General features: G+C 38.8%; 2 protein-coding genes across 10 annotated transcripts in view; one reads left to right on the plus strand and one right to left on the minus strand.

Moving 5' to 3' along the window:
* The window catches only part of TEX9 (testis expressed 9), a 190,118-nt gene extending 186,070 nt beyond the window's left edge, over positions 1–4,048 (minus strand). For 2 of the 3 annotated variants that reach the window (XM_063639430.1, XM_063639424.1), the window contains exon 1: positions 3,778–4,048. The gene's annotated coding sequence lies outside the window, so the exon portion shown is untranslated. The remainder of the gene's footprint in view (positions 1–3,777) is intronic. The other variant, XM_055279278.2, reaches the window with a different exon arrangement.
* RFX7 (regulatory factor X7) overlaps positions 2,831–27,193 on the plus strand; it is a 161,614-nt gene continuing 137,251 nt past the window's right edge. The window contains exons 1-4 of one of the 7 annotated variants that reach the window (XM_063639387.1): positions 2,831–3,210; positions 3,969–4,131; positions 4,422–4,582; positions 4,759–4,924. In XM_063639387.1, the coding sequence (XP_063495457.1) occupies positions 4,538–4,582; positions 4,759–4,924 (211 nt within the window). In that variant the 5' untranslated portion in view covers positions 2,831–3,210; positions 3,969–4,131; positions 4,422–4,537. Of the gene's footprint in view, positions 3,211–3,733; positions 3,760–3,968; positions 4,132–4,186; positions 4,925–27,193 lie in introns of those variants that run through there. The other 6 variants (XM_063639388.1, XM_063639391.1, XM_063639390.1 and 3 more) reach the window with 6 other exon arrangements.

Below are 27,193 nucleotides of genomic sequence, written 5' to 3' on the forward strand. Positions count from 1 at the left end.
AGCTGAAAGAAATTATCCATCACTTTCTGCTATCAAGGAAGATTTGGGGGAGGTGAAAAGTCTTCTTTCCTTGTTCTCTTAAATAACATGTAGGTCATTACACTCTACTTTCACCTTCTAGAGGATAAAGTTTGCAATGGAAAAAGACAGAAGAAGTAACGATCAGGGGAAAAGAGGATGAGGGGAGTATTTTATTTTTATATTTAAGTTGGGAAAGAAGGAGAACAGGGTAGAACTTTACCTTTTCCATATCTGGTAAACCACTGTACTTTGTGGAAGTGAAATGTATACTTTCAGCACTTAACCAGTATGTACCAATAATGAAACTGACTTTCAGGCCTTCTTTTGATAGAACAATCCTAATTATAATGCAAAGTAACATTTTGTAAAGTGGGTTTTTGTCTCCCTCTCCTTCTTTTCCCTCCCCTATACTCATTTAGGATCCGATCACAGAGTCAACACCGGGCTATGCATTATTCCTTCAGCAAACAGTGCCCTTTCATGGCTTCACACCAGTGCTCATGTTACTCCCTTTACCTGAAATCGTCTTCCCTCTGTTGCTCTGCCTACTCAACTCCTATTCATCCAACAAGACCCAATTAAAATGCCAGCCATGATGCCTTCTCCAGTTCTTCTACCCTGAACAAGACCAATCCTTCCCTCCATTATGACTCCACAACACTAGTGGATAGTTTATATTTTATAACTCATCATCTTATATATGTTAACGTTGCTCTACTTCACCAAATGTAAACTGCTTCAAGATGGAGCCAGGTCTTATTTATTCATATTTTCTGTGCCTAATACTGCTATATATCAGGCATGATAAATGTATATACTACAGTCTGGACAGTATAAAATTTTTAGTTTCATAAAGGAGACAAGGTTTACAAACATAAGAGAGCAAGACAATATAATGGATTGGGCTAGGAAAATGAGGGTTAGGTAACTACTAAATTTCACAAATATTTATTAAATAGCCAGGAGTCAGGAATTATGTCCTGGGACTAACAGGATAAATAAAATAGTCATTTCCTTTGAGGTGCTCACAATCCATCTTGTAGATACTCTTTAAACATGGACAACACTTCCCTGGTTTACCTATCACTTTACATGTTGTTCGTTACAGCAACCCTCTGATGTACATCATTATTTTCATTTTTATAGAGATGGAAATAGAGGGTTTGAATTCCCAGGTCTTCTGACTCCAAGGCCAGGTTTTTCTACCCCACTACATCTGTGTTCCTCAAAATTTTCCTCTGGTGTACACTTTCCCAGTAGAGAATAAACGTAGGCTCCTCAGGGTTGGGAAATACTTGTGTGTTATCTTAAAAAGTCATGCTTACTACAATGTCTTACCTTATTTACCAGAGAGTCAAAATGATGCTTAGAGAAAATGAGCCACACTGATTCTGGGTCCTTGAGGGTCCTCAGTACAGGGTTTCACAATCAAAGGAGTCCACATAATATGAGAAGCACATGGCTACACTCCTGCCTTTATTCAGGGTCCCTGGGTTTGGCTTGAGTCCACACCCAAAATTTTGGGTAACTTCATCAGATTTCTTAATGTCATAATTTTATTCACAGTCTTCTCTGAAGACTGGAACAAAACACCCACTGTATTCCCAGATGTTACGTGAGTAGTGAGGGCTGCCCCTTTCCTCCCTGAAAGGGTATCCCACTCTGGCAATAAGGTCTCCTCAGTCTGATACTCTCTGCCACCCCTCCCATTGCTGGTCTCCTTCAACTCCCTGTAGGTCTTGGAAGGCCGGAAAAGGCTCACCACCACACTCCGGTCAGCACCGCCGCTAGAGGGCAGCCCGCGGCTGCAGCTTCGTGAGCCCTCTAGTGGCTGCTGGGGTGACCTGGCTCTTTTATGGAACCCATTAAAAACTCTCAGAAGTTGCACTTGGGAAGCCAGCCTGTGTGACACCCGGTAGCGAACGTTTTATAAAACGTCTTGGTTCTCAGCTTCCTTTTCTTAAGGCCTTTGGCAGCCCTTATATACGTTACCCCCTTGATGAGTCTCCCACTTCCTAAGGATCTCCCCCTCCCAGGGTGTTGCAGCTTGGAGCCATCATTCTCTCTTGGCAAGGCAAAAAATTAGAACCTTGGGGAACTTGGCAACTTTCCTCAACGTGATATAGGGCACACACACACACACACACACGTATATATATATATATATATCTACATTCAAGATTTTTCAGCGTAATTCCAGTTTCAGCATAGCTTGCAGGCTCTGGAATTAAACTTCCGGGACTCAAATTTTGGCTCCTGCATTTACTAATTGGGTAATTTGAAGAATGTTAATTAACCTAAGCTTCCATTTCATCTGTAACAGAGGGAGAATAATAATACCTACATTATACACTCTTGGGGAGGAATAACTATGATAATGTATGGAAAGTGCTAGTCTGGCACACAAAGTGTTCAACAAACATTAGCTATTTTTATTCTTCAAAGCTTCTGTTTAGTGCACACCATGTCTATCAATTTGGTCCAGAAAATTACTGTCTTTACACACCCACATGAAGATATGTATGCAAAATGAATGTCGTAAACCACCTATAGTTTCCTAAAGTGGCTAAGCTAATAGAGACCTTAGAGTATGGAAAAGGGGGCTCATTTGTGTGATGCAATTCGTGCAATGGGTAGTTGGAGCACAGCGTAATCCAAGAGGCCACGGGGGGAGGGGTGGGAGGGGTGGCTGGATTTCGCACACAGGTGTTCTTCCTCCCCGCACCCCCACCCTCAACCCTCACCACGTGCAATCATTCAGTGTGAGTCTGGGTCTTGAGTCTGTGGGCCAGGACAGAGGGCACAGTGGACAAAACCAAGAGGGTTTCAGGCCAAGGCAGGGAACTGAGAACTCAAAGGCCGGGCAACCCAAGCCAATCAGATTCACCATCTAAAAGGTGGCAGAGCCTCACAGCCCAAAGTCCACACACAGCAGGAAAGTGGCCAGAGGATCCAACAGGTAGAAACCTGATAGAGACTCTATCAGAAAAGTTAAAGCTGAAGGGCTCGTAACACCCACGGGCCCAAAGAAAGGTCAGTGTGAGGGGAACAGCTGTTCCATTTGGTGCCAGAGGTCCTGGCTGTTGTCTTCTGCATCCACGCAGCCTCCCTGATCAGCCCCACCTAGAAAAGCCAATTCTTCTGCTCTTAAAGGAGACTTGACTTATTTGTGGCAAAGCTATCATTTAGGTATGAATGGGAAGGGGGGGAATGGTGCGGAGTCTGCGGGGGGGAGGGCGGGTGTTCAACGGGCTCCAAAGGAAGGAGCTCGTGGCTGACGCCTGAGCCTCCATGTTGTGAGTACTACATGCGTTTCTTTCAGAGGCAGGCAGGGGCCTTGGCTGCAGGGACCCTGACAAGCCGCGACTTGAGCTATGCTTTAGAGCCTGGGTTGAATTGGGAGCGGTATAAAGGAGGGAAGGCATTCCTGGAAAGGGGGTGGGGTGGGGTGGGGTGGGGAGGTGGAGGGGAACAGCATGAGCAAAGGCACGAAGGAAGAATGAATCTGCTGCGCGTTGAGGATGGCATGGAGACTTCCCTGATTGGAGCCGGGAGTTCTTGCAGGGGGATGGAGGCCGCTATGATTGGATAGCGAAAGTGGGGCCAGATTTGGAGGGCTTTGAATGCCCGACCGAGGAGCACTCAACCCAGCTCCTGACTCGCAATTTCCGTTCAAGACCGAATTACCTAAATGGTGGTTAATTCCAACGGGTGTTCTTCTTTGGGGGCTTCTGAAAAGTCAGTTTATCATCTTACCTGCTTCAGTTCTCTCCATTTACTCAGGGAGGAAGTCATCCTCACACGTGCAGGGGAGGGGGGGATAATGTTGATTTCTCTTTACTTGCTTTGAAGATGCCTCCCCCGCCCAAATCCCATTTCCACGCCAAATATTATTAAATTTGGTTTCTCCTCCTCCTCCTCAACGCAAGTTCTCTTTCTCTCGCCAGCACCTCCCCCACGTTTTCCTGCTCGCCACCAGCCGGGCCGGACTCCTCCCGGCCCCCAGCGGCGCGCTTCCCTGGCCCGCCGGCCCGCACCGCCCTCCGCCCCCCTCCCGGCCCGTCGCGCCCGCGGCCCGCACACCCTGGTCCACGCCCCCCCGGCGGAGCGGTAGGTGTTGTGCGGTCTGCGCCGGGCCGCAGTGCGGCTGCGCGCACTGGGCTGCCTCCGGGGCTGGCAGGGCAGCGGCGGCCGCGGCGGCGGCGGCGGCGGCGGCGGCGTGGGGAGTGGCGTGGAGCGGAGCCTGGGGCTGCAGCAGCACGGGGACCCCGGAGTAGAAAGCCCCGGGGACAAGGAAGGAAGGCCCGGCCGCCAAATCCCTGAGCAACCGTTCTTCTTGGATTTTGGGGGGAGCCTGCCCCCCCCTTCGTCTTCAAACGCCCCCATCTCACCCCCCACAGCCCCGGCCGCTGACGGGAGGAGGCGGCGGCGGCGGCAGCAGGGGGCTGAGGGGCGCCGCCATGCCTCTCCCGCGGTGAAGCGCCCCGGCCGTGAGGAACCGCTGGTCTCCCCGGTGATGTCCCCCAGGCGGCAGGCGAAAGCGACTCACTCGAGCCCTGGGGTAAAGGCCTAGCTTATCCAGCTTCCTTCCTCCTCCTCCTCCTCCTCTTCCCCTCCCCCTCCCCCTCTTCCTCCTCCTCCTCCTCCTCCTCTCCCCCCTTCGTCCTCCCCTCCCGGTCTCTTCCCTCACCCTTCCCCGCGCCCCCATCTTTCCCTCCCTCCCTCCCACCCCTCCAGCAGCGATGGCAGAGGAACAACAACAGCCGCCACCACAGCAGCCTGATGCCCATCAGCAGCTTCCCCCCAGCGCCCCCAACTCGGGGGTGGCCCTGCCAGCCCTTGTGCCCGGGCTGCCAGGGACAGAGGCCAGCGCGCTGCAACAGAAGATCAAGAACTCCATCTGGTAAGAGGATCGTCCATCGCTCGGGTGAAAAAGCCCAGGCACGTTGCTGCTGCAAAGTGGGTGGGGGGCGGCGGGCGGGGGAGCGGAGGAGGAGGCTGATGCATTCATTGAATGTGGTTTTCCCCAGTCGGGTGCACATTTGTAGGACCTCTGGAGGTGTGGGGACTTTGCATCAATCAGCCCTTGTCTCCTTAGCTAAAAAATGCTTTTACCCCCTCCTCAATTGTGAGTGCAGGTAAACAAGTTTTTTGGTTTTATTTTTTCACTCATTGTGACAGAAATATGGGTCGAAATTAAGTCATATTGCATGATGGTGGCATGAATTTGGAACTGGAGAACGTGAAATGTGTTTACTCCTTTTTGCAGCCATAGAAGGAGGAAGAAGTGTATTGTGAATTTTCACCAAACAGATACTGTGCGTAAGAATATTAATATGCAGCACAAAACCTAATGTGTCTCTTCCTTTCAATTGGGTTAGCTGCTATTTCTGAATGTTTTTGCCTCCCTTATTCTAATATTAAATTTCTTTTTCAGGGAGTTTATTCTTTGCATTGATTGTGAAGAAAGTGCTTTTTTAGTATAAAATATTTTAAGATGGTAGTTTACAACAAAGTGTTTTTTTTTTTAATTAAAATATAGGGAATCAAATGTCTTGCCGTTTGTATGTCTTTTTAAAAGAAACCATTGATGGACTATCTTTCGCTATTTTACTTTCTTGTATGAAAATTTCCAATATTTCAGCATTAAACTCCTAAAGTCTAGTGGGAATCTTTTAATAATTAAATACACTGAGTTAAGTCCATCCACTGTTAGAGCCATTGCAATATTCTTTGAACATGAACTTGCATTGTTTTGTAGGATTCTTCATTAACTGCCTTTTTTTTAAGTGTAGCAATATTTTTTAAATAGAAAGTAATATTTGGAATTTGGTCTAAGAGATTGCTTTTAATAGAAGTTTAAAAAGATAATTTTATATGGTACTTTAAAAAGCCTTGATTTTGAAAATGGAAATGAAATATTTGCAGGGCCATCATTGAATATGAGTACTAAAATATCAAAACTCATTTTCTCATTTTGAAAACATATCGTAAAGCAACTGGCATTGCATATACAGTATTTACACATTTTTAAAGTGACAATTTTTAAATACAAGATTAAGGTTGGTTATATAGTAATTTTCATTATTTTCTTGGCATGCATCCATGCCGTCATGATGCTGATATGAAGTAGGTCAGTACAGGCTTTAATAGTTTCGTCAACAGTAGTTGGCAGTTGAATATCTTGCTTAAAGTTTTAATTTTAAAATGAAGTTTAAATATTTTAAAGGAGAATTTTTTTGGCTTTGACAATAGTCATATTGTGGCAACTTGAGTAGGTCTGATAAATATGATTGGGGTGTGTGTGTGTGTAACAGAAAGCAGGCTTTATTCTTCAATGGATACCCTCACCCCCTTTTTAAAGCTATAATTTAAAAGAAGAGATGTTGAATATCTTGCTTGCCATCAAGGTTTTCACAAAACCAGTGTGTGTGTGTGTGTGTGTGTGTGTGTGTGTGTGTGTTTAACCTCTAGTAACGTGATGTAACTTTGTGTTTCTGAAATCATCATTAAATTGAATTAAGCACCTTGGTTTTACATTCAGATGTGGGATATCCAAGTTAATGGACTAAAATCTTTTAAGAGAGACAAATTTTAAAAGTTGAATTAGTAATTCATATTTTAATTGATTATGAGAACAAGAGGGGAAAGGAATCTTTATAGTTTTAAAATAAGTGAGTTGTGGAGGCAACTGAGTGAAATGTTTGAATAATGATGATAGTCGAGTGCACTTTTTGGCAAATGTGTAAGTTTAACTTTTTTTTTATGTTGGCACATCCATTACAGCCTAACTGCTCTGACTTTAACATGAGAAAAACTTCTGAAGTAGAGTGCACTCCAGTTTTTGGTACTTGCTCTGAAAAAATAATGGGCAACAAACACGTGAATCCCAAAATATGAAATTTTATATTTTTGTTTTAAAATTGTAATGGTATACTTATTAGCATCTAATGTTCAACTTTAGAAATCCTATTTGCAAAAATGTTTTTTATATACTTAAAATTTCGGAATAAACATTTGTAGATAATAAACAAAATTAGTGAATATATTTAATAGTCTCATACCCCCTGCTCCACAAGAATAGATTTATATTATTCATCAAGTGACTATATAAAATAAAGATATCAAAAGTGAAAACTCCTTTACCACCATATTCTCCTAAGAAATAGTATATATGTATTAAATTTAAATCATTTTTAATAGATGATTGCAGTTAGATATTTCACATTTTTGGGGCAATATTATTTTACAAATTATTTGATCACCTGATAATATTCTGAGAGACTATCAGTTTTGTACTACTTCCTGAATCATCCTTTGGTACCATTATTAATGAGAATTTAAAATTACACTCAAAAGAAATGTGACATTTAAAAATTATCAAATGGGTTTTGCATTTGGTTTATCATAGTTTCTAAATTACTGGGCTTGCATATCACAAACAAGTCTGTACTTGTCCTCCTACTCTACAAATATAAATATAGTATGTGATGTAGGCCTTTGACTGGACAATAAGTTATTATCAGTTCATAATTTATTCTGTTTATTAAACTAAAATACTGTTGATAAAAGTATGTGCATTGAAATATCAGGCATTAAATGAGTCTGGAAAAAAAGCACTCAAAGTTGAGTGGAAAAGAGTTGGAAATATATTTTAAAGGTAATTATAGAAAATAAGGTTAGTACAAAATTGACAGTGTTGTTATGTTGCTATAATATGGTTATGAATACCTTCAACTTAACTCTAGGTTAACAAGCTTGCATGTTTCTTACCCTAACTCATTCTTACTCCATAGACCAAAGGTCCAAATCACTGACACTACTCACTAGAAAGGAGATTTCTTAATAGGCATGTGCTTTAGTACTGAATATGCTGTAAGATTATTTGTATTTTCTAAAAAGTGGAATTCCAAAATTAGCTTTTTGTTGTTAAAAAAAAAAAAGAAAACTAGTAACCCATGTATTTTACCTAAAACAAGGCCACAACCCAACCTAACTGCAAACTTCTTTTAGCTTAAATTGTACCCCTCTTTGGTTACTTCAAAAAAAAAAAAAAAAAAAGAAAAGAAATACCCAAGCAAGTTTTCCCTTCCTCTTGTCTCTCAGTGTCTTCCTAGTTCAGTGAAAACTTTTTAGTGTAAGCAACAGTAAACACATTTACTAAGTCCTTTTATTTACCTTTTTAAGGCAGTTTTACTTGAAACCCGATAGAATACAATTGCTATGGAAAAAATAGGATTGAGATAGTTTCTGCCTGTTTGTGAATTGAGATCATACCTACATAAGTGGGAGTGAATAACATATTTGCAGTGAGGCTGTAACATAGATACAGGTTGATCATCCTTAATCCAAAATCCCCCAAAATTCAAGATGCTCCAGAATCTGAAACACTCCAAAATCCCAAACGTTTTTAGTGCCACAAGTGAAAAATTGCATACCTGACTTCATTGTATCATGCACAAAGTTATTTAAAATATTGTATAGGCCAGGCGCGGTGGCTCACACCTGTAATCCCAGCACTCTGGGAGGCCGAGGCGGGCGGATCACCTGAGGTCAGGAGTTCAAGACGAGCCTGGCCATGGTGAAACCCCGTCTCTACTAAAAATACAAAAAATTAGCCAGGGGTGGTGGTGCCCACCTGTAATCCCGGCTACTCGGGAGGCTGAGGCAGGAGAATCGCTTGAACCCAGGAGGCGGAGGTTGCTGTGAGCCAAGATCGCACCGTTGCACTCCAGTCTGGGCAACAAGAGCGAAACTCTGTTTAAAAAAAAAAATTGTATAAAAATTACCTTCAAGTTATGTGTATAAGGTGTATATGAAACATAAATGAATTTCATGTTTAGACTTGGGTTACATCCCTAAGATACTCATTACACATATGCAAATATTCCAAAATCCAAAATAATAAATTGGAGGCACACTAGGCACAGTGGCTCACGCCTGTAATCCTAACACTTTGGGAGGTCAAGGCAGGCAGATTGCGTGAGTTCAGGAGTTTGCGACCAGCCTGGGCAACACAGTGAAACCCTGTCTCTACTGAAATACAAAAAATTAGCCAGGTGTGGCATCGTGCACCTGTAGTCCCAGCCACTTGGGAGGCTGAGGCAGGACAATCCCTTGAACCCAGGAGGTGGAGGTTGCAGTGAGCCAAGATCATGCCACTGCACTCCAGCCTGGGCAACAGAGCGAGACTTCGGTTCAAAATAAAAAACTAAAAATAATAAATAAATAAATAAATGGAAGCACATATGATCCCAGGCATTTCAGATAAGAGATAGTCAACTTGTATTAAACTTGTACCTGAAAATTCAAAAGAAATCCTGATGTTTTATTTTAGAAAATATTCCAATACTGCATTTACTCAAATTTAGGGATTCTTAAAATAATTTGTTATCAATTACTGTTTTAATTTCTGTAACTTTATTTGCAGGCAAGACCTCATAAGCCTCTTCTTAAAATGGTCGTATAAGATCTATTGTTTTGACCACTTTATGGAAAGAGATAAACGATGACAGAAGACCTATAAGATTCCACTGATTCCTTATTAGACCCTGGAAAAAATGCTGGGGTCAGAGTTCCTTATCTTTATTCAATCCTGTAAGGCATATATACTTCTGTATCTGCTATATTTTAGGCCAAAAATTAAAAGTAGAATTATATATATAATCTATTTTGGATGTTTTCTGAATTCTAGTTAAAACCCAAATTGAACAATTTTGTTTTACTTTCTTATGATGATGACAATCAACATCTAGATTTTAAGTGATTAATCTCTTGTTTCCATCTTAGTTACAGGGAGCTATGTTTGGTGATCCAGAAGGTTTACATAGTGATGCCATATTTCTGATTTCAGTCCCCCATCCTAGAATGCGGTGGTTCAGTTTTATTCTTGGTTTTTGAATCAGGTAGTTTATTAACTCTGTTGAGAAATATTGTTCCTTCAACTACAGTGGAAAACATGTACTATAAATTCATAACTTTAGAGTTTACTTTACCTGGAAGTCTATGATTTTCATTTTGCTTTAAAAATAGAGACCGACTAGCACATCAGCTGGCTTCCATGTATTTTTGATTAGTAGGTTGACGTCCTACCTACCCTGAGTTTAGCCTGTCTTCATTACCAAGCACACAGAAGACTTAAGATGCATTTTGCATATCCGTATTGAAGCTAGCTGTGTCCCAACCCGGTTTCTGGTTCCAGAAGGAAGGCAGTTCCTTGCTCTTCTATGATTTTAAACTGATGAAATTGTCTTCCCTATTGACAAAAGTTAATTGCAAGTTAAGCAATTCCAAGCCTGTTGATTTTCTTGTCTTGTTTAGGTTGGGTAGTGGATATGTACATATGTAAATGATTGACCAGTTTGCTCTCTCCATTGAAAGGTGTCTTGAATGATGGTATGTGCAGGACTGATTTGGTTTATGTCTAACTGTAAATTTTTGGTATTATTTGGGGAAAATGAGCTTCATAGTGGTAGAAAAGACAGAAGTGTCTTGTTATGAAAGATGCATTGGATTAAGAATTATGTTGCATTACTTTTTCCATTAGAAAATAATATTGCATGCTAAAATTGTGCAAATGAAAATTAAAATAAGCCTTATCATTTACTTATATTTGAGGACTTTAAGCAAGAAGAGTTTGTAAGTACTTAAATGAGTATCTGCTGTATACAAAGTCTGCCAGAGACTGGCATTTGAGGAATGCCCATTCACTTGTAATAGTAACCTTGTAAAATTGACCTAAGCAAAAATATGCAGTAAAACTTCTCTTTTATTCAGTTAGAGGACCAGGAAACGAAGTGACAAGTGTCAAAGTATGCATTGTGGAAAAAGTAGACCTTAGTTTCCTCATTTACAAAATGAGAGATTTGTGCTAAGTGACCTTGAAGGTTCCTGAGATTCTAACTCTGTTACTAAATCAATATTGACAACAATAATAAAACCATAAGCACAGTGAAAGACTAATATGATTAATCATAGGCAATCAACAGAACATTTTCATTGGATGAATTATTAGGATTTGTCAGTGTTTCCTTGGGTGTTAGCTGAGGAGGACTTGCTTATTGCTACCTTGTGCAAGGGTTCTGTTATGTGAGATTAACTGTGCAAATCTTTATTGAGCATATATTACATTTAAAGTAGTTAAGAGCTGTTTATTGTGCAAAAGTAGGGCTATGCAGTAATCCTGGTTGTTGGGGAGTTTACTAACTGCTGGTTGAGAGATTGTAGTAGGGAGGCTGTTTGTGTCCTGCTTTTGTTTTGTCCTCTTTTATAAAGAGATTCTCAATGTTTAACCTTATCCCATAATAGTAATGTAATATTTTAAGGCAGTGAATGTCATATTGTAGATTCAGTTATATAAATAAGAAAAGTATGTACTCTTTCAGAATAATTCAGTGCAGAGTTAAGCTTCACAGCTATTCCTCTTCATCTAGGATAGACATTTTAATAAGTAATCGTGACAGAATGTTCTTTGTAAATTATAAGGAACATGATAGTAAGATGGTTATTCCACATCTCTTAGCAAAGTAGACCACTCTTGTCCAGTGCCTCCTATTCTACCATTCTCTTTCTGTTTAGTCTTTTAGTTGCTTTCTCTTCTGCTTTTTGGAGGGCTCTAAGTTCAAGTTAAAGATGAGCAGCATGAGCCAACAGGAGGAAGAATCTTCCTGCCTTGTATAGGATAATAAAATAAGGAGTAATAAGCACTAAGGCCTTAATGCACTTACTTGCTGACTATGAGATGAAGATATTCGGCACTCAACCCACATAAATAAAAACCTTAAAACATGATTTTTCTTTTTTTGTGACTGTAAATAGGCATTTACTTTTTCTATTTCATGAACTGTATGCCTCCTATTTGTAAGACAAAATAGAGACATGAGGTTTGGTTAATTATGTACAACCTCTCTATCAGGCATCTATTACTGTAGCTCATATAGATATATATATAACAAAAAGTTGTGTGGGAGGTGAAATTTTGTATTTCCTCGTAACTGAGCACAAACTGAAAAATGCTGATAATTCCTTGCTATTTGAGTCTTGTTTTTTTCCTGAGTGCAGAGAGTGAAAGGTCAGAAAGTGACAGATTCCAATCTGTTATGTCTTGGATTTTTGGAAGGCATGAGTCCATATGGTACACAGTACCATGTCTTCCAAATAGCCTTATCTAAAATAAAAAAAATAAATTATCTGAACCCGTTTGTTGTCTGAATTTGGATAGCAAGGGTTTAGATTGCAAAGGATACCTTTACACCCGTTCCAACACAAGATTAGCAAATTGATTTGAACTTGCATGCTAAGTCTGATTGATTAGTAATATTTCTAGCAAGGGCATGGGAATAAGAAGTAATGATACACATGCCCTATAATTGCCACCCTTTTTCCTTCCAAAACCAATAATTTTTAATTTGAGCTCTCTTATAGATGAAGCATTACAGTAATGGCTATCTTGGGGAGGGAGAGTCACTAGGGCTATTGTCTTGCCATTTATGATGCCTAGTTTTAAGGTATAAACCAAGCATGGAGAGCACTTGGGTTTGTGTGTTTTTCTGTTTTTCTTTGGCTTTTCTGTTTTGAGCACCTGTATTGCCAAGTAGCTACAAGATCAGAACAGGGCACTTTGGGAGGCCAAGGTGGGCAGATCATGAGGTCAGGAGATCAAGACTATCCTGGCTAACATGGTGAAACCCTGTCTCTACTAAAAATATAAAAAATTAGCCAGTCGCAGTGGCGGGGCCTGTAGCCCCAGCTACTCAGGAGGCTGAGGCAGGAGAATCGCTTGAACTGGGAAGCAGGGGCTGCAGTGAGCCGAGATCACGCCACTGCACTCCGGCCTGGGCGACAGAGTGAGACTCCATCTCAAATTTAAAAAAAAAAAAAAAAAATCAGAACAGGGGATTACTGTAGGAAGTGGCTGCTTCAATTTGCACTATCCATAACCCTTTTTCTTTGCTTCCATTATCTTATTTCTCTGCTTATGTATGTGCTGGTCTGGTCCCATTACCTGCTACCTTAAGAATGTTGTTTCTGCTGATATAAGGGTCTAACTTTAAGATCCAGCTTGTGAAACATCACGAACCTTTTGTCAACTCCCAGGGGAACAATGATCTGAGTTGTGTAATTTAATTTCTTTCAGTAGTTTAGACTGGTCTTACCTAAGGTAAGTCCATTTTAGTGAGTTTTTACTGAATTTAAATGAAACGCTCTCATTTTCTAGTATGTAAAGTTGATAGGAATTTGGAGATTGAATATATCTGAAACAAAGTAATCACTTGCAGAATCAGTAGTTTACAATATAACAGTAAAATATGTTATTTCTGTATGGCAACACCAAGAACTTACCATTGTTTTTGCAGTATGTATGAAATTTAAAAATTTAATTAGATGAGTGTCACTTCAGTGACATCTTGCTTAGAGTAAAGTTGGTGCTTCTGGGAACCTGAGAAACGTATTCCAACAAGATGCTTTAGTTAATGTAAGTGAATCACTTCCATAATTTGATTGTAGTCATTAGATCTATTAATAAGATATATCAAAGCAATCTATGATCAAAATTTAACTGTCAGATTATTAAATACATGTCCTTTTTTCTGAAGCAGGAGCTACTAGCAAGCAGCATTTTAGGCAGATTTTACATGTACAAGTTTTTAAGAAGTCAGAAGGTCAAAGATAAATTCTGAATTTATAGAATCATGTAGTCAGGGAAAACTGAATTCAGTACACATTTATTTTAATGACTACCATATACAAGGCATAAAAAGGTTAAAAAAGTATAAGACATTATGCTTACTGCTTTAAAACATTCACCCTCTTGTGTGGTAGACTCATCAATTGAATTTATCAAAAGTAAGTTTTGTTAAATGCAGTAATGGCGTATAAGCAGTGGTATAGACAAATACAGAATTAGGTGACGGAGAAATTCAATGAGGACATAATATTTTTACTGACAAAATTCAGGATAGTGGCCTTAATGAAAAATCAAGGGATGGGCTATAAATCCAAACACACTTAACGGTATACTTACTTGGTCATTGTTATTCTCACTAGCAGAAATGAGATTCAGAGTTGATGATGACAGTGAGCTTTGCCAATAATATGAATAAATAGAGGAAAATGGCTTGGGAGAAAATGTGCTTGACTAAGGAATAGGATTTCCACTAACTAATCAGAATCCTCTTATGTTAAATTTTGATCTACAAGTAGAAGAAAGAATATAAAGTAACAGTAGAGAAGAAAAGGATGTGAGCTGGATGGGAACTGAGGCAGAGTACCAGAGTACAGTTTGCCACAACCATTGTCACCTTAAACTTGGCCTTTCACAACAACCTTTTTTCTATGCCTTAGTACCTTGCCACCTCAAATTGCTTTCATTTACTCTCATTTCATTTACTTTCATTTCATTACTCATTTCAGTTACTCTAATTCTTTTGATAGTAGATACCACTTTTCCTTCTTTCCATCAGTCTGGCAGCATTGGTTTCATCTTTTATTTTTCTCTCATCCTCGTGTCCAGTATTTTAACAAGTTTCCCAGTTTGCAGTGTAGCTTAAATTTCTCCTTGTCTTCCTATTTCCACTGCTAATATGGTTTGGCTGTGTCCCCACCCAAATCTCATCTTGAATTGTAGCTCCCATAATTCCCACCTGTTGTGAGAGGGACCTGGTGGGAGATAATTGAATCATGGGAGCAGTTTCCCCCATACTGTTCTCATGGTAGTGAATAAATCTAATGAGATCTGATGGTTTTATAAAGGGAAACTTCTTTCACTTAGCTCTCTCTTTCTCTCTTGTCTGCCGCCATGTAAGATGTGCCTTTCACCTTCCACCATGATTGTGAGGCCTCCCTGCCACGATCATGAGGCCTCCCCAGCCACGTGGAACTGTGAGTCCATTAAACCTCTTTTTCCTTATAAGTTACCCAGTCTCAGGTATGTCTTTATCAACAGTGTGAAAACAATTAATACAGTAAATTGGTACCAGTAGAGTGGGGCACTGCTGTAAAGATAACCCAAAAATATGGAAGTGACTTTGGAACTGACAACAGGCAGAGACTGGAACAGTTTGGAGAGCTCAGAAGAAGATAGGAAAATGTGAGAAAGTTTGGAACTTCCTAGAGACTTGTTGAATGGCCTTGACCAAAATGCTGATAATAATATGGACAGTGAAATCCAGGCTCAGGTGGTCTCTGATGGAGATGAACCTGTTGGGAACTGGGCTCTTGCTATGCTTTAGCAAAGAGACTGGCAGCATTTTGCCCCTGCCCTAGAGATTTGTGGAACTTTTAACTTGGAGGAGATGATTTAGGGATCTGGCAGAAGCAATTTCTGTGCAGCAAAGTGTTCAGGAGGTGACATGGGTGCTGTTAAAAGCATTCAGTTTTCAAAAGGAAACAGCATAAAAGTTCAGAAAATTTGCAGCCTGACGATCTAATAGAAAAGAAAAAACCCTTTTCTGAGGAGAAGTTCAAGCCTGGTGCAGAAATTTGCATAAGTAACGAGGAACCAAGTGTTAATCACCAAGACAATGGGGAAAATGTCTCCAGGGCATGTGAGAGGTCCTCATAGCAGCCTTTCCCATCACAGACCCAGCAGCCTAGGAGGAAAAAATGGTTTCATGGGCCAGTCCCAGGGCCTCCCTGCTCTTTGCAACCTAGGGACTTGGTGCTTTGCATCCCAGCTGCTCCAGCCATGGCTAAAAGGGGAAATTTTTACATAGATTTCAGAGGATGTATGGAAACACCTGGATGTCCAGAGAGAAGTTTGCTGCAGAGGTGGAGCCCTCACTAAACCTCTGCTAGGGCAGTGCAGAATGGAAATGTGGGGTTGAAGCCCCTACACAGAGTCCCCACTGGGGCACTGCCTAGCAGAGCTGTGAGAAAAGGACCACCATCCTCCAGACCCCAGAATGGTAGATCCACCGATAGCTTGCACCGTGCACCTGGAAAAGCTACAGACACTCAACACCAGCTCATAAAAGCCACCGAGAGAGGCTGTATCCTGCAAAGCCACAGGGGTGGAGCCGCTCAAGACCATGGGAACCCACCTCTTCCATCGGTGTGACCTGGATGTGAGACATGGAGTCAAAGGAGATCATTTTGGAACTTTAAAATTTGACTGCCCCACAGGATTTGGGACTTGCATGGGGCCTTTAGCTCCTTCGTTTGAACAATATCTCCCATTTGGAATGGGAGTATTTATCCAATACCTGTACCCCCATTGTATCTAGGAAGTAACCAGCTTTTTGATTTTACAGGCTCATAGGTGTAAGGGATTTGCCTTGTCTTGGGTAAGATTTTAGACTGTGGACTTCCGAGTTAATGCCGAAATGAGTTAAGACTTTGAGGGACTGTTGGGAAGGCATGATTGGTTTTGAAATGTGAGGGCATGAGATTTGAGGGGGGCAGGGTAGAATGATATGGTTTGGCTGTGCCCCCACCCAAATCTTATCTTAAATTTAGCTTCCATAATTCCCACATGTTGTAGGGGGGACTTGGTGGGAGATAATTGAATCATGGGACGATTTCCCCCATACTGTTCTCATGGTAGTGAATAAGTCTCATGAGATCTAATGGTTTTATAAGGAGAAACCCCTTTCACTTGACTCTCATCTTCTCTTGTCTGCCACCATGTAAGACGAGCCTTTTCCCATGATTGTAAAGCCTCCCCAGCCATGTGGAACTGTGAGTCCATTAAACCTCTTTTTCTTTATAAATTACCCAGTCTCAGGTATGTCTTTAACAGCAGCATGAAAACAGACTAATATGACTACCAAGACCATAATTCAGTATTTCACCATCTCATTCCTGGATTATTACAGCAGCAACATAGCTGTTCTCTGCCCTTGTCCTTTTTCCCCACTGCACTGTGCTGTATATTGCAGTCAAAATAAGCCTTCTTGCTATTCACCAGCATTCAACATCCACTTCAGTCCCTCAGGCAGCTCACTGTTGGCCTTATATTCTGTGATCCTACTTTCATTCCTGCTTTACATCTTTTCTGTTTTACATCATTTCCTTGTCTCCAAACCCTATTTAATTACATCTTTTTTTTTTTTTTTTTTTTTTTTTTGAGACAGAGTCTTGCACTGTCACTCAGGCTGGAGTGCAGTAGCATGATCTCGGCTCACTGCAAGCGCCACCTCTCCCGCCTCAGCCTCACAAGTAGCTGGGACTACAGGCACCCGCCACCACACCCGGCTAATTTTGTTTTTGTATTTTTAGTAGAGTTGGGGTTTCACCGTGTTAGCCAGGATGGTCTCGATCTCCTGACCTAGTGATCTGCCCATCTTGGCCTCCCATCGTGCTGGGATTACAGGCGTGAGCCACTGTGCCTGGCCATTTAATTACATCTTAACCATTTTTGAAGCCATAGCTCAAGTACTCTGAATCATTCGTTAGCTACTGTAGTACACATTGACCTTTTCGTGACTTCATAGTGTGTAGTGAGTGCCGTACAATTTATCACTTAATCACTCTTTTTTTTTTCCAGTGCTGTTCTAATAAACAAGCTATTTGAAGGTAGGGACAACAATTTTGCATCTTTTTATTTTTCACCTAGTGGTAGGTACTAGTTAATATATTTTTTTGTTTACTGCATTCTTAGAGGCACTTTTATTTTTTTCTACATATTGTTTCTGTATTTGATAACATAATGTGGTAATTTTCTCCCAAAACAAGATATTAAACTGATGGTACATTTTACAGAATAAAGGACTTACAGCAATTGATACTTTTAAAAATTGCATTTGTGAAACTGAAGTAATCATTTGTTGAGAGTTTCAGTTTTCCCAATCCCATATCTTTCACTATATACCTAGATTTAATAATGTGGGTTCCAAATGAAAGCCATTGTGTCCATCTAAAAACCAGTGAGCAGATGACTACTACATGGTTCAGCAACCTTTCATGACTGACTATACAACAGTAGTTAGGGTTTTATGGACTGATTAGTTATTTTGTATTCCAGCCTAGTTCCCAAGAGATAAACTTGGAATTTTAAAGATCCCTTAACATTGAATTGGAGATGGCTTCTTTAAGTTTGGTCCTGGCAGAAGGTTTGAGCTAATTTTTTTTAGGAGACAAGACCCAAGGCTAAGGTAACTTGTTTGAGTTATGGCCAAAGCCTGAAGGTGGCAAAGGAAACCTGTCGGTGAGGGCAGATAAGGAAGGAGGTAGATTTATTTGGGAAGTATGGAAGGAATAGGACTAAAATAGGAAAATAACTGTGAGGGCCTGAAGTGTTTCAAATTCATGCAAGTGGCTACCCCGGCTACTGATGTAGAGCTTTCTTTCCTTCCTTCCTTTTTGGGTGAGGGGCAGGGGTCCAAAGATCTTGCTTTTAAAGACCCTTTCAGCTTTAAAATTGTATTTTATATTGTGCTACTTGGTTAGAGCAGTGGTTCTCAAATTATGACCCTATTAGCACCACCTGGGAACTTGTTAGAAATTTAAATTTGGGGGCTCCCCCAACCCAGAATTACTATAACAGAAACTCTTGGGCTATGGTTAGCAGTCTTTGTTTTAACGAGTCTCCCGGGAGATTCTCATTCTCTAACTGAAACCGAAGTTTGAGAAACTACTGGATTAGAGGAGTCATCTTCTTAAAAACAAAACAAGCACTTTGGGAGGCCAAGGCGGGCGGATCATGAGGCCAAGAGATCAAGACCATCCTGGCTAACACGGTGAAACCCCGTCTCTACTAAAAATACAAAAAATTAACCAGGCATAGTGGCGAGCACCTGTAGTCCCAGCAACTCGGGAGGCTGAGGCAGGAGAATAGCATGAACCTGGGAGGCCGAGCTTGTAGTGAGCTGAGATCCCGCCACTGCACTCCAGCCTGGGCAACAGAGTGAGACTCCAACTCAAAAAAACACAACAACAACAATTAGGCCAAAGTCTCACGTTGCAAAGTTATAGTATGGTAGTCCCCCATTATCTGCAGTTTCACTTTGAAGTTTCAGTTACTTGCAGTCAACCACAGACCAAAAATATTAAATGGAAAATACCAGAAAGAAAATTTGTGAGTTTTAAATTGCTCCCTAGTCTGAGTAGTGTGATGAAATCTTGTGCCATCCTGCTCTATCCTGTCCGTTAGTCACTTGCTAGTCATCACAGTTAGGGGTATGGTAGTGCTATGTTCAGGTAACCCTTATTTTACTATGTAGTATAATTACTTATTTTACTATTTATTCTATTTTGTTATTGTAATCATTAGTTACTGTTTATCTCTTACTATGCTTAATTTATAAATCAAGCTTTATTATAGGTATGTACAGGAAAAAACATAGTATATATAGGGTTCTGTACCATCTGTGGTTTCAGGCATCCACTGGGAGTCCTGGAAGATATCCCTCGAGAATGAGGGGGAACTACTGTATTTTCAGTCATTCTTGAGTCCTCCGAGGTGGAATTCGTAATTCCATAATTCTGATGTTTTTGAATATAATTCTGCAACAGCCTCATTTTAAAATTTTAAAGTATTGTAAGTATATACTTTTCCTCTAAACTAAAATCTTTAGTCTCAGTAATTGTGTATTATATGAACTGATGAAAAAAAAATTAAACACATAATGTTTAGTCATCATTATCTTCTTTTTTCTTTAGAGCACTTAGTGTCTTAATCATAGTTTTCTTAAGTTCCCAGTCTGATAATTCCAAAATCTGTCATATCTGAGTCTCGTTCTGATGCTTGGTTTGCTTCTTCAGTTGAATGAAAAAGATGGAACATAGTACCATAGTTCATTTACGTAGTTCAATTACATAATTCCACAGTTCAATTCTATAGTTTAATTACAAAAGGTGTAACATAAGCATAATGGGAATATCAGAAGTAGAAGAAAGAAAGGAACAGAAGAAAAATTTGAAGTAATAGTAACTTGAAGATTTCCCAGAATTAATGACAAACACCAAATCCTGGAAGCTCAGAGGACACCAAGCATGGTAAATACCAAAAAAAAATATGCCTAGGCATATTTTACTCAACGTGTAGAAAATTAGAGAAAATCTTGAAAGAAGCCAGAGAGAAAAAAACCACTGTACCTACAGAGGAATAAAGATAAGAATTATATCGTATTCAAACTGAGAAAGCGTCCAAACAAGAAGAAAGTGCAGTGAAATATTGGTGTTGAAGAAAAAGAAAGTAAAACCGCCAAGCTAGAATTTTGTATCCAGCACAATTATTCTTCAAAAGTGAAAGAGAAATAATGACTTTCTCAGAGAAACAAAACTTGGAATTTGTCACTGGTAGACCTGCCTCGCACAAAATGTGAGGTGGTCTTCAGAGAGAAGGAAAATGATAAAGGTCAGCAATTCAGATCTATATAAAGGAAGAGTGAGAAGAAATAAATGAAAATAAAATAACACCTTTTATTTTTCTTATATTTACTTGATTTAATAGATAACAGTTCAAAATAATAACTGTATTCATTGAGTATAGCTCATGGATAAGCGAAATGAATAACAACAGTGTCATTCACTGCTGGGATGAAGGAATTGAGAATACTCTAAGGTACTTGCACTAACCGTGAAGCAGTATAGTGTTATTTGAAAGTGGACTTAGATTAGTCGTAAATGTATATTGCAAACTCTAGAGCAACCAATAAAAAAAATTTGTTAATAAAGTGTAATTGGTTGCTAAGAGACTTGAGAATATGGAATCATATAAAATGCTCAAATAAATTCAGAATGGAAGACAAGAGAAATGGAAACAACATGGGCAATGAATAGTAAAAAGTTAAAGATATGGTCCATATCAATTCAGTTATATCAGTAATCATTTCAAGTGTGGATGTTTTAAATAACACCACTTAAAAGACTGTCAGAGTGGATAAAAAAACAAGACTCAACTATATGTTGTCTACAAGTTTATCCTTTACAGTAACCAATTTCATTTTATCATTTAGTAACCAATTACTTGTAATATATTTCATTGAATGTGTTGTAACACTGAAGTTGAGAACCTTTGCAAAATACTATAAGCCAGTGGCAAAGTGCTTAAATTACAGAGGTGAAGAGGAAACGGCCATATTTGGTGCCAGTGTTATGTATAAACCACTTAATTTCTTCTACTCAGAATTAATTTTACAAGTAATTATTGAGCACTTCTTATATGGATTCTGATTTTTTTTAAAACAGCTTGATTGAGATAATTTACATACCAAAGAGTTTTTCCTATATTAAATAGATTTGAGGAAACTCCAAATAGAAAGCAAGCTCCCTTTTGTTCTTTGATGGTTGGCCACTCCCACTCCCATCCTATTTTCGGGTGCTCCCTTTCTTTGGGGCTGCAGTTTACTTTTGATGCCCTTCCTCAGTAAAGGGTTTCAGCTATTTATAGCTTTCATTATGTTCATGGTAATAAGGAAATCATTGGGTACAAACTTGAAAAGTAGTGGGTAATTTACATCAGGGTCCCACTTTTATTAAATAGCAGGTCTTAACACAATGCTTAAGTATTTACAATTTTCTATCTGTATTATTTTCGTATTCCATCTTTGCTTCTAGCCCATTTAAGCCTGGGTTTTCTTTCTCAGCTCCTTTTATCACTTTGTTCTTTTTCCTCCAGCTCTGCCTCTGAAATTAAGTGCCCAGTCTTTGGCTTCCTGAAAATGATGATCAGAGTTTCTTAACAGTCTCCCTGAACTAATTTCCCCTAGGGTATACTGTATCTGTTTGTCACTGTTTCCAAAGGTATTTCTTGCTTTTAATCCTTCTTTAGGTGACTTCCCTCTGGGTAACTAGTGTGTTCCTGTTGAATACCTACATTTGTATTTCCTTTTACTCTTTTAGTTAATCATGAATTCCCCACCTTTCCTGATAGTCACTATGATAGGTAGACTCTGTGGGTGGCCCCAAAATATCTGCATTGGTGTATTATTACATCTACTTTAACGCTTGTATTTAATAAACATGGATTACATTTTTATCTAGTCTAAAGACACAAGATAATAGCCAATAAATTGTGAAAGGAAGTATTTCCTCAACACTTCTATAGTACAGAGTGTTTGTAGTGGAAAATTCAGAACCTCTTACTTTGTCTCTTTTGTCTTATGTTGCTCTTTGAATTTTTCTCCATCCCCTTTTTGTTTTCTTGTTTTTCCTCTGTTGTTCTTACCCTTTTCCCATCCTCTATCTTTTTTCTCTGTCTTCCACTTCCTCTCCCATCATAAAAGAAAATAGTTATTCTTATAATTTATAAAAATATTATGTCTGGTTTTCTCACATTTAGAATCTGAGAAGTTAACAGCTTTTTATTAGGTTGTTTCAAAGTTTAATTAGGTTAAGAAAATATGTGATTAGCCTTTGATATAAAAAGATTATTACAAAATCATTTAATAATGTCCTATAGAGAAGATGTGAGTCAGCAAGCAGGTTTATAGAAGGAAACGGTTATGCTAGATTGTTTACTTGCTTGTAGTCTGCAGATATAAAGATACCAAATTTCAACCTGTTGCAGGCACCTGGTGAAGGCAGAGAGGAATTAAGCTAGAAAGACATTTTGGGATTCCTAACTTCTAAAGTGAGGTGTGATTGGGATTCCTGACTTCTAAAGTGAGATGTGAAATGTTGTGAATTACCTACATTTTCAGCCTATTTGGAGAGACGTACGATTTATGTCTTGCTTTAAATAATAGAATAAAATCTCTATAATTGTTTAAAATCAGTTAAGTAAGTTGGAGTGCATATTCCAGCACTGGCAGTGCAGTATAAACAATGGAAAGGTAGCTCAGACAGCTGCTCTCCATAATGAAGACAATGATCCATGGGGGACTGTAACTGAAACCCAGCAAGAGAAATCCAGTTTTATGAGAAACTGTTTTGGGATGTCAGTTGTACAGTGTTTGTTACTTGTTTATATAGCTGAGGTTACATGTGTTAATCTTTGCTATGACTTAAAAGAGATAAATGGGCTCTAGAGTAATTGTGGCAGATTAAAAAACAAAACAATTATATTTTCAACCTGCATATTTTGGCTGTTTTGGACTACAGTTGTTCATCCCTTGAGTTCCAAATGTAAAAATGTTACGTTCAGTATAATTGTGAAATCTTGTTTGTTACTGCCATTCTTGTTCTTTTTTTATTCAGAATCTTAAGTAGTATTTTTGTTATAATACTAACACAAATCAGTGATAAAGGAGACATCAACAAATCAGCAGGAGGATGATTTAAGAAATGGTATTAGTGCAGTTGGGTAGCTGTTTAAACAGGCAGAGAGAGAGAGAATAAATTAGCCTCAACCCCTAACAGTCATCAACAGAATTCCAGATTAATACATAGTTAAATGAAAACAACAGTGGGATGATTTTCAAAAAGTAGGACAAAATAGAAATGAACTTCTGATAGAATGAAAAATTTTCTCTATTAAGTAGAAGAAGACATCTCAGAACAAACAAGTAAAAATAGAAGTTACTACTTAAAATGAAAACCCCCAAAAAAACTTAGGTGTTTTTTTCACTTATACCAAATCCCTATTAAAAGACAGGACAGAGGAAAATGTGAATGGTTATGTAGTCATTAAAATGTTTAATGAGTTCATGTAACTACGTTAGTAAATTCTTCTGTTAAAATATTAGTGGGGTTAAAAAATGCCATATAGTTACACAGTTTTACACAGAGAACTACACACACACACACACAAAATCCTAATCTTGGCAAAAGAGAGTGGAAGAAAAATACACCAAAAAATATTGCTTTTTGGTAATGTTGGGAGTCATGATACGGTTTTCAAAATACTTATTTTCTTCTTTTTAATGTGTTTTTTAGCCTTTCTGAGATGAACAGTTTACATTAAAAATATTTGTTTTAAAATTGCTTGCTTACAGAATTAAAATACTTCATAATTTCTTTCCAACTTGAGTTTTCAGCTTATCTTCTCTATCCTCCTTTCCCTTACACACAGTTCCCTTACCAGGACTGGCACAGTTCATTTTACAAAATTTTACAAAAATTTTAATGTGAATGCCTTCAACTTGTTCCATTTTACTACGTGGCCCACCACATCTTATTTATATTAGTTCCAGCTGCATCACACATTTATGTTATTTGCCTATCCCTGAAGGTTATCCTTGCTTTGAGACTGATGCCTGATAGTTATGGAGGAACTTGGAGTACTTGTTGTTCTCTTAAAAATGTGTCTTACAGTTTTCCATCTCTTTCTTTAGCTTTGGTTGTACCCTTTAACAGTAATGCTTCCCTTTTCTCTCTGCATATAGAAAAACATCTTTCAAGACCATGATAAATGCTACCTCAGTTTACTTTATACTTTTGACTGTTTTGTTTTTTTCCCCCATTTAACCTTGGACTTCCATTATGGCATTTATCATAGTTTGCACGTACCACATTTTTAAACCATGTATGCCTTTCTCTTCCACTAGATGTTGAGCCCCTGATGGGCAACGATTGTATCTTATTCATCTTTTTATCTACCACAGTGCTGTGTTACAAATATTTATGGTCTTCACTTGATTTAAATAATAACTTGTCACAGTTTAAATCACTAATGAGAAAGGTATTTTAATCCATTTTTACCCATAACACATTTCTTCTTGTTTGATGTGTAATCTTAACACACTGTATTTTATTTTTTAAAAGGACATTTATTTTTTACATATTAAAAGCAGACCAGGTATGGTGGCTCACACCTGTAATCCCAGCACTTTGGGAGGCTGAGGTAGGCAGATTGCTTGAGTCCATGAGTTCATGAACAGCCTGGGAAACATGGTGAAATCTTGTCTCTACCAAAACAAAAGAAACAAACAAAAAAAACTAGCCAGGTGGGGTGGTGTATGCCTGTAGTCCTAGCTACTCAGGAGGCCGAGGTGGGAGGATCACCTGAAACTGGGAGGTTGAGGCTGCAGTGAACCATGATCATGCCACTGCACTGCAGCCCGGGTGATAGAGTGATCCCTTTCTCAAAACCCATGGACACACACACACACACACACACACACACCAAAAGCATACTCATTACAGAAAAAAATTTAAAGCATAAAATAATGTTTTTCATCATCTACATGACATCTACATTTTTCTTTTGATTTATTTTTTTTCTTTACATAGTTATTTGTTCTGGTGTAGTCTAAACGATGTATATTTTTTCTTAATATTCACATAATCATTCAACAAATGCTAATTAAGGACTAATGATCAGGTAGATACTCTTAGAACTCTAGGGCTATAGCAGTAAACAAAATAGTCAAAAATACTTGCTTTTATAAAGTTTATATTGTAGTAGAGGGAGACATAACAATAGTAAAAATATATATGTTCTGTGATATGATAGTAAATTCTTTGAAGAAAAGGAGGAGAATAGGGAGTATGTATGTCAGGAAGAGGATTAAAGTTTTAAATAGGTTGGTTGATCAGAAGATCACCAGCAAGGTAACATTTGAATAAAGACCTGAATTATGGAGTGAGCCATGTGAGTATCTGAAGACAAAGCATTTATTTATAGTGGTGGAACCTAAATGTTCAACAAGAAAAAAGACTGCTTATTATTTTTAAATTACGCCAGGATTTTACTGTATAGCTGTAAAAAGATTCTGTTGTTTATGTATAATGTCTTGAGAAAATGCCCACCATGCAATGTTAAATGGGAAAAAAAAACTAGTTTTATCCTAATTTTATAAAAGATTTTATATATGTATGTTACAAATATATAAGTAGAAGAAAATATACCCCAAGTAAACAGATGCTCTTTGTAGGGCTTGGTTTTTTAATTTCTTGAAAAATTGTTCATTTTTTCAGTTTTCTTGATGAGTCTGTATTAAACTTTAAAAGTATATAAAAATTAATTTTGATACATTTTAACTTCCAGGACCAGCCTTAATGGGGTAATGGGTGTTAAACTTACCCTCCCTCCATGATCAACTGTAAAGTGAATAAAAGACATGAAGCAACTGGGTTTTATTTGGCATCAGATAGCCAACCATAGGGCTATGATCCTTAGGAGAAGGGAAATCCAATAGGTAAGCTCACCCTGGCTATCCAAACTGTAGCTGAGGGAAATAATGTCCAAATAGAGACTAGAGGTTTGGTAGAATAAAGGAAACAGTGATTGGAGTGCATGGCTGCTGAAGCAGTTGGATTTGTAAGGCTTCTACTGAAAGGAAGAGAGCTGCTTAGAGAAGCTTTAGAAACCTTTATGAGGATCATCCTGAATCTTTAGCTGAATGCCAAACTCCACGTGTGCAGGGCCAGTCTCTTCTAAGAACAACTGTTGGGGCCTGTAGTCAAAAGGAGGTTCTGGAGATTACACAGTGCTGAAAGACATAATTTCAAACAGCCAAATTGGAGAGGTCTCGCTCAGCACCTTGGGCATTAATTAAGACTTCAGGATGTCTATACCATAAAGACTAGGGCTACTTTACCCATAGAATAAGAATTATTTAGATCAATTCTAGCAAAGCATAAAGCTAACCTTTAAAAATACTAGGTTAAACTGCCAGTAAATAACTTCATGCAAAAACAAAACACACTTTAAAAGAATTCCAAATGTTCCACAACATAGTACCCACAATGACCAGCTGTATAAAAAATTACTAAACAAATGAAGAAGCAGGGAACTATAGGGAAAAAAATAGAAATAGACCCAGAGATGACAGAGACATGGAATTAGCAGCTAACTATTTTATGTTGTCTCTGGTAAATATGCTCAAAGATTTAAAGGAAAAGATGGACACTATCCATGCACAGACAGAGAATATCAGCCAAAGTAGAGCTGTAAATAAGAATCAAATGGAAAACCTGGAACAAAAAATTTAATATCTGAAATGAAAAATTCACTGAATATGCTAAATGACAGATTGGAAACTACAAAAGAAAACTTCACTGAAGTTAACCACAGAGAGAAAAAGGAGAGGAAAAAGAAATGAACAAGCCTCTGTGACTCGTGGGCCAATGTATGTATAATTGGAGTCCCAGAAGAATAGATACTGAAGCAGAAAAATAATTTGAAGATATGATTATTGAAAGATTTATAAATTTGAAGAAAACCCACATACCAATGGAGGTCAGCAAACACCAATCACAGTAAACACAAAAGAAATCATAGTAGCACAACAAGTACAATTACTTAAAACTAAAGATAAAGAGAACATCTTAAAGACAGCTAGAGGGGCAGGAATTGGGAAGATACATGATATACACAGGGAAACAACAGCAACGAAGACCGGCTTCT

This window comes from Symphalangus syndactylus, chromosome 5 (genome assembly GCF_028878055.3).
Source record: "Symphalangus syndactylus isolate Jambi chromosome 5, NHGRI_mSymSyn1-v2.1_pri, whole genome shotgun sequence".
Lineage (NCBI taxonomy): Eukaryota > Metazoa > Chordata > Mammalia > Primates > Hylobatidae > Symphalangus > Symphalangus syndactylus.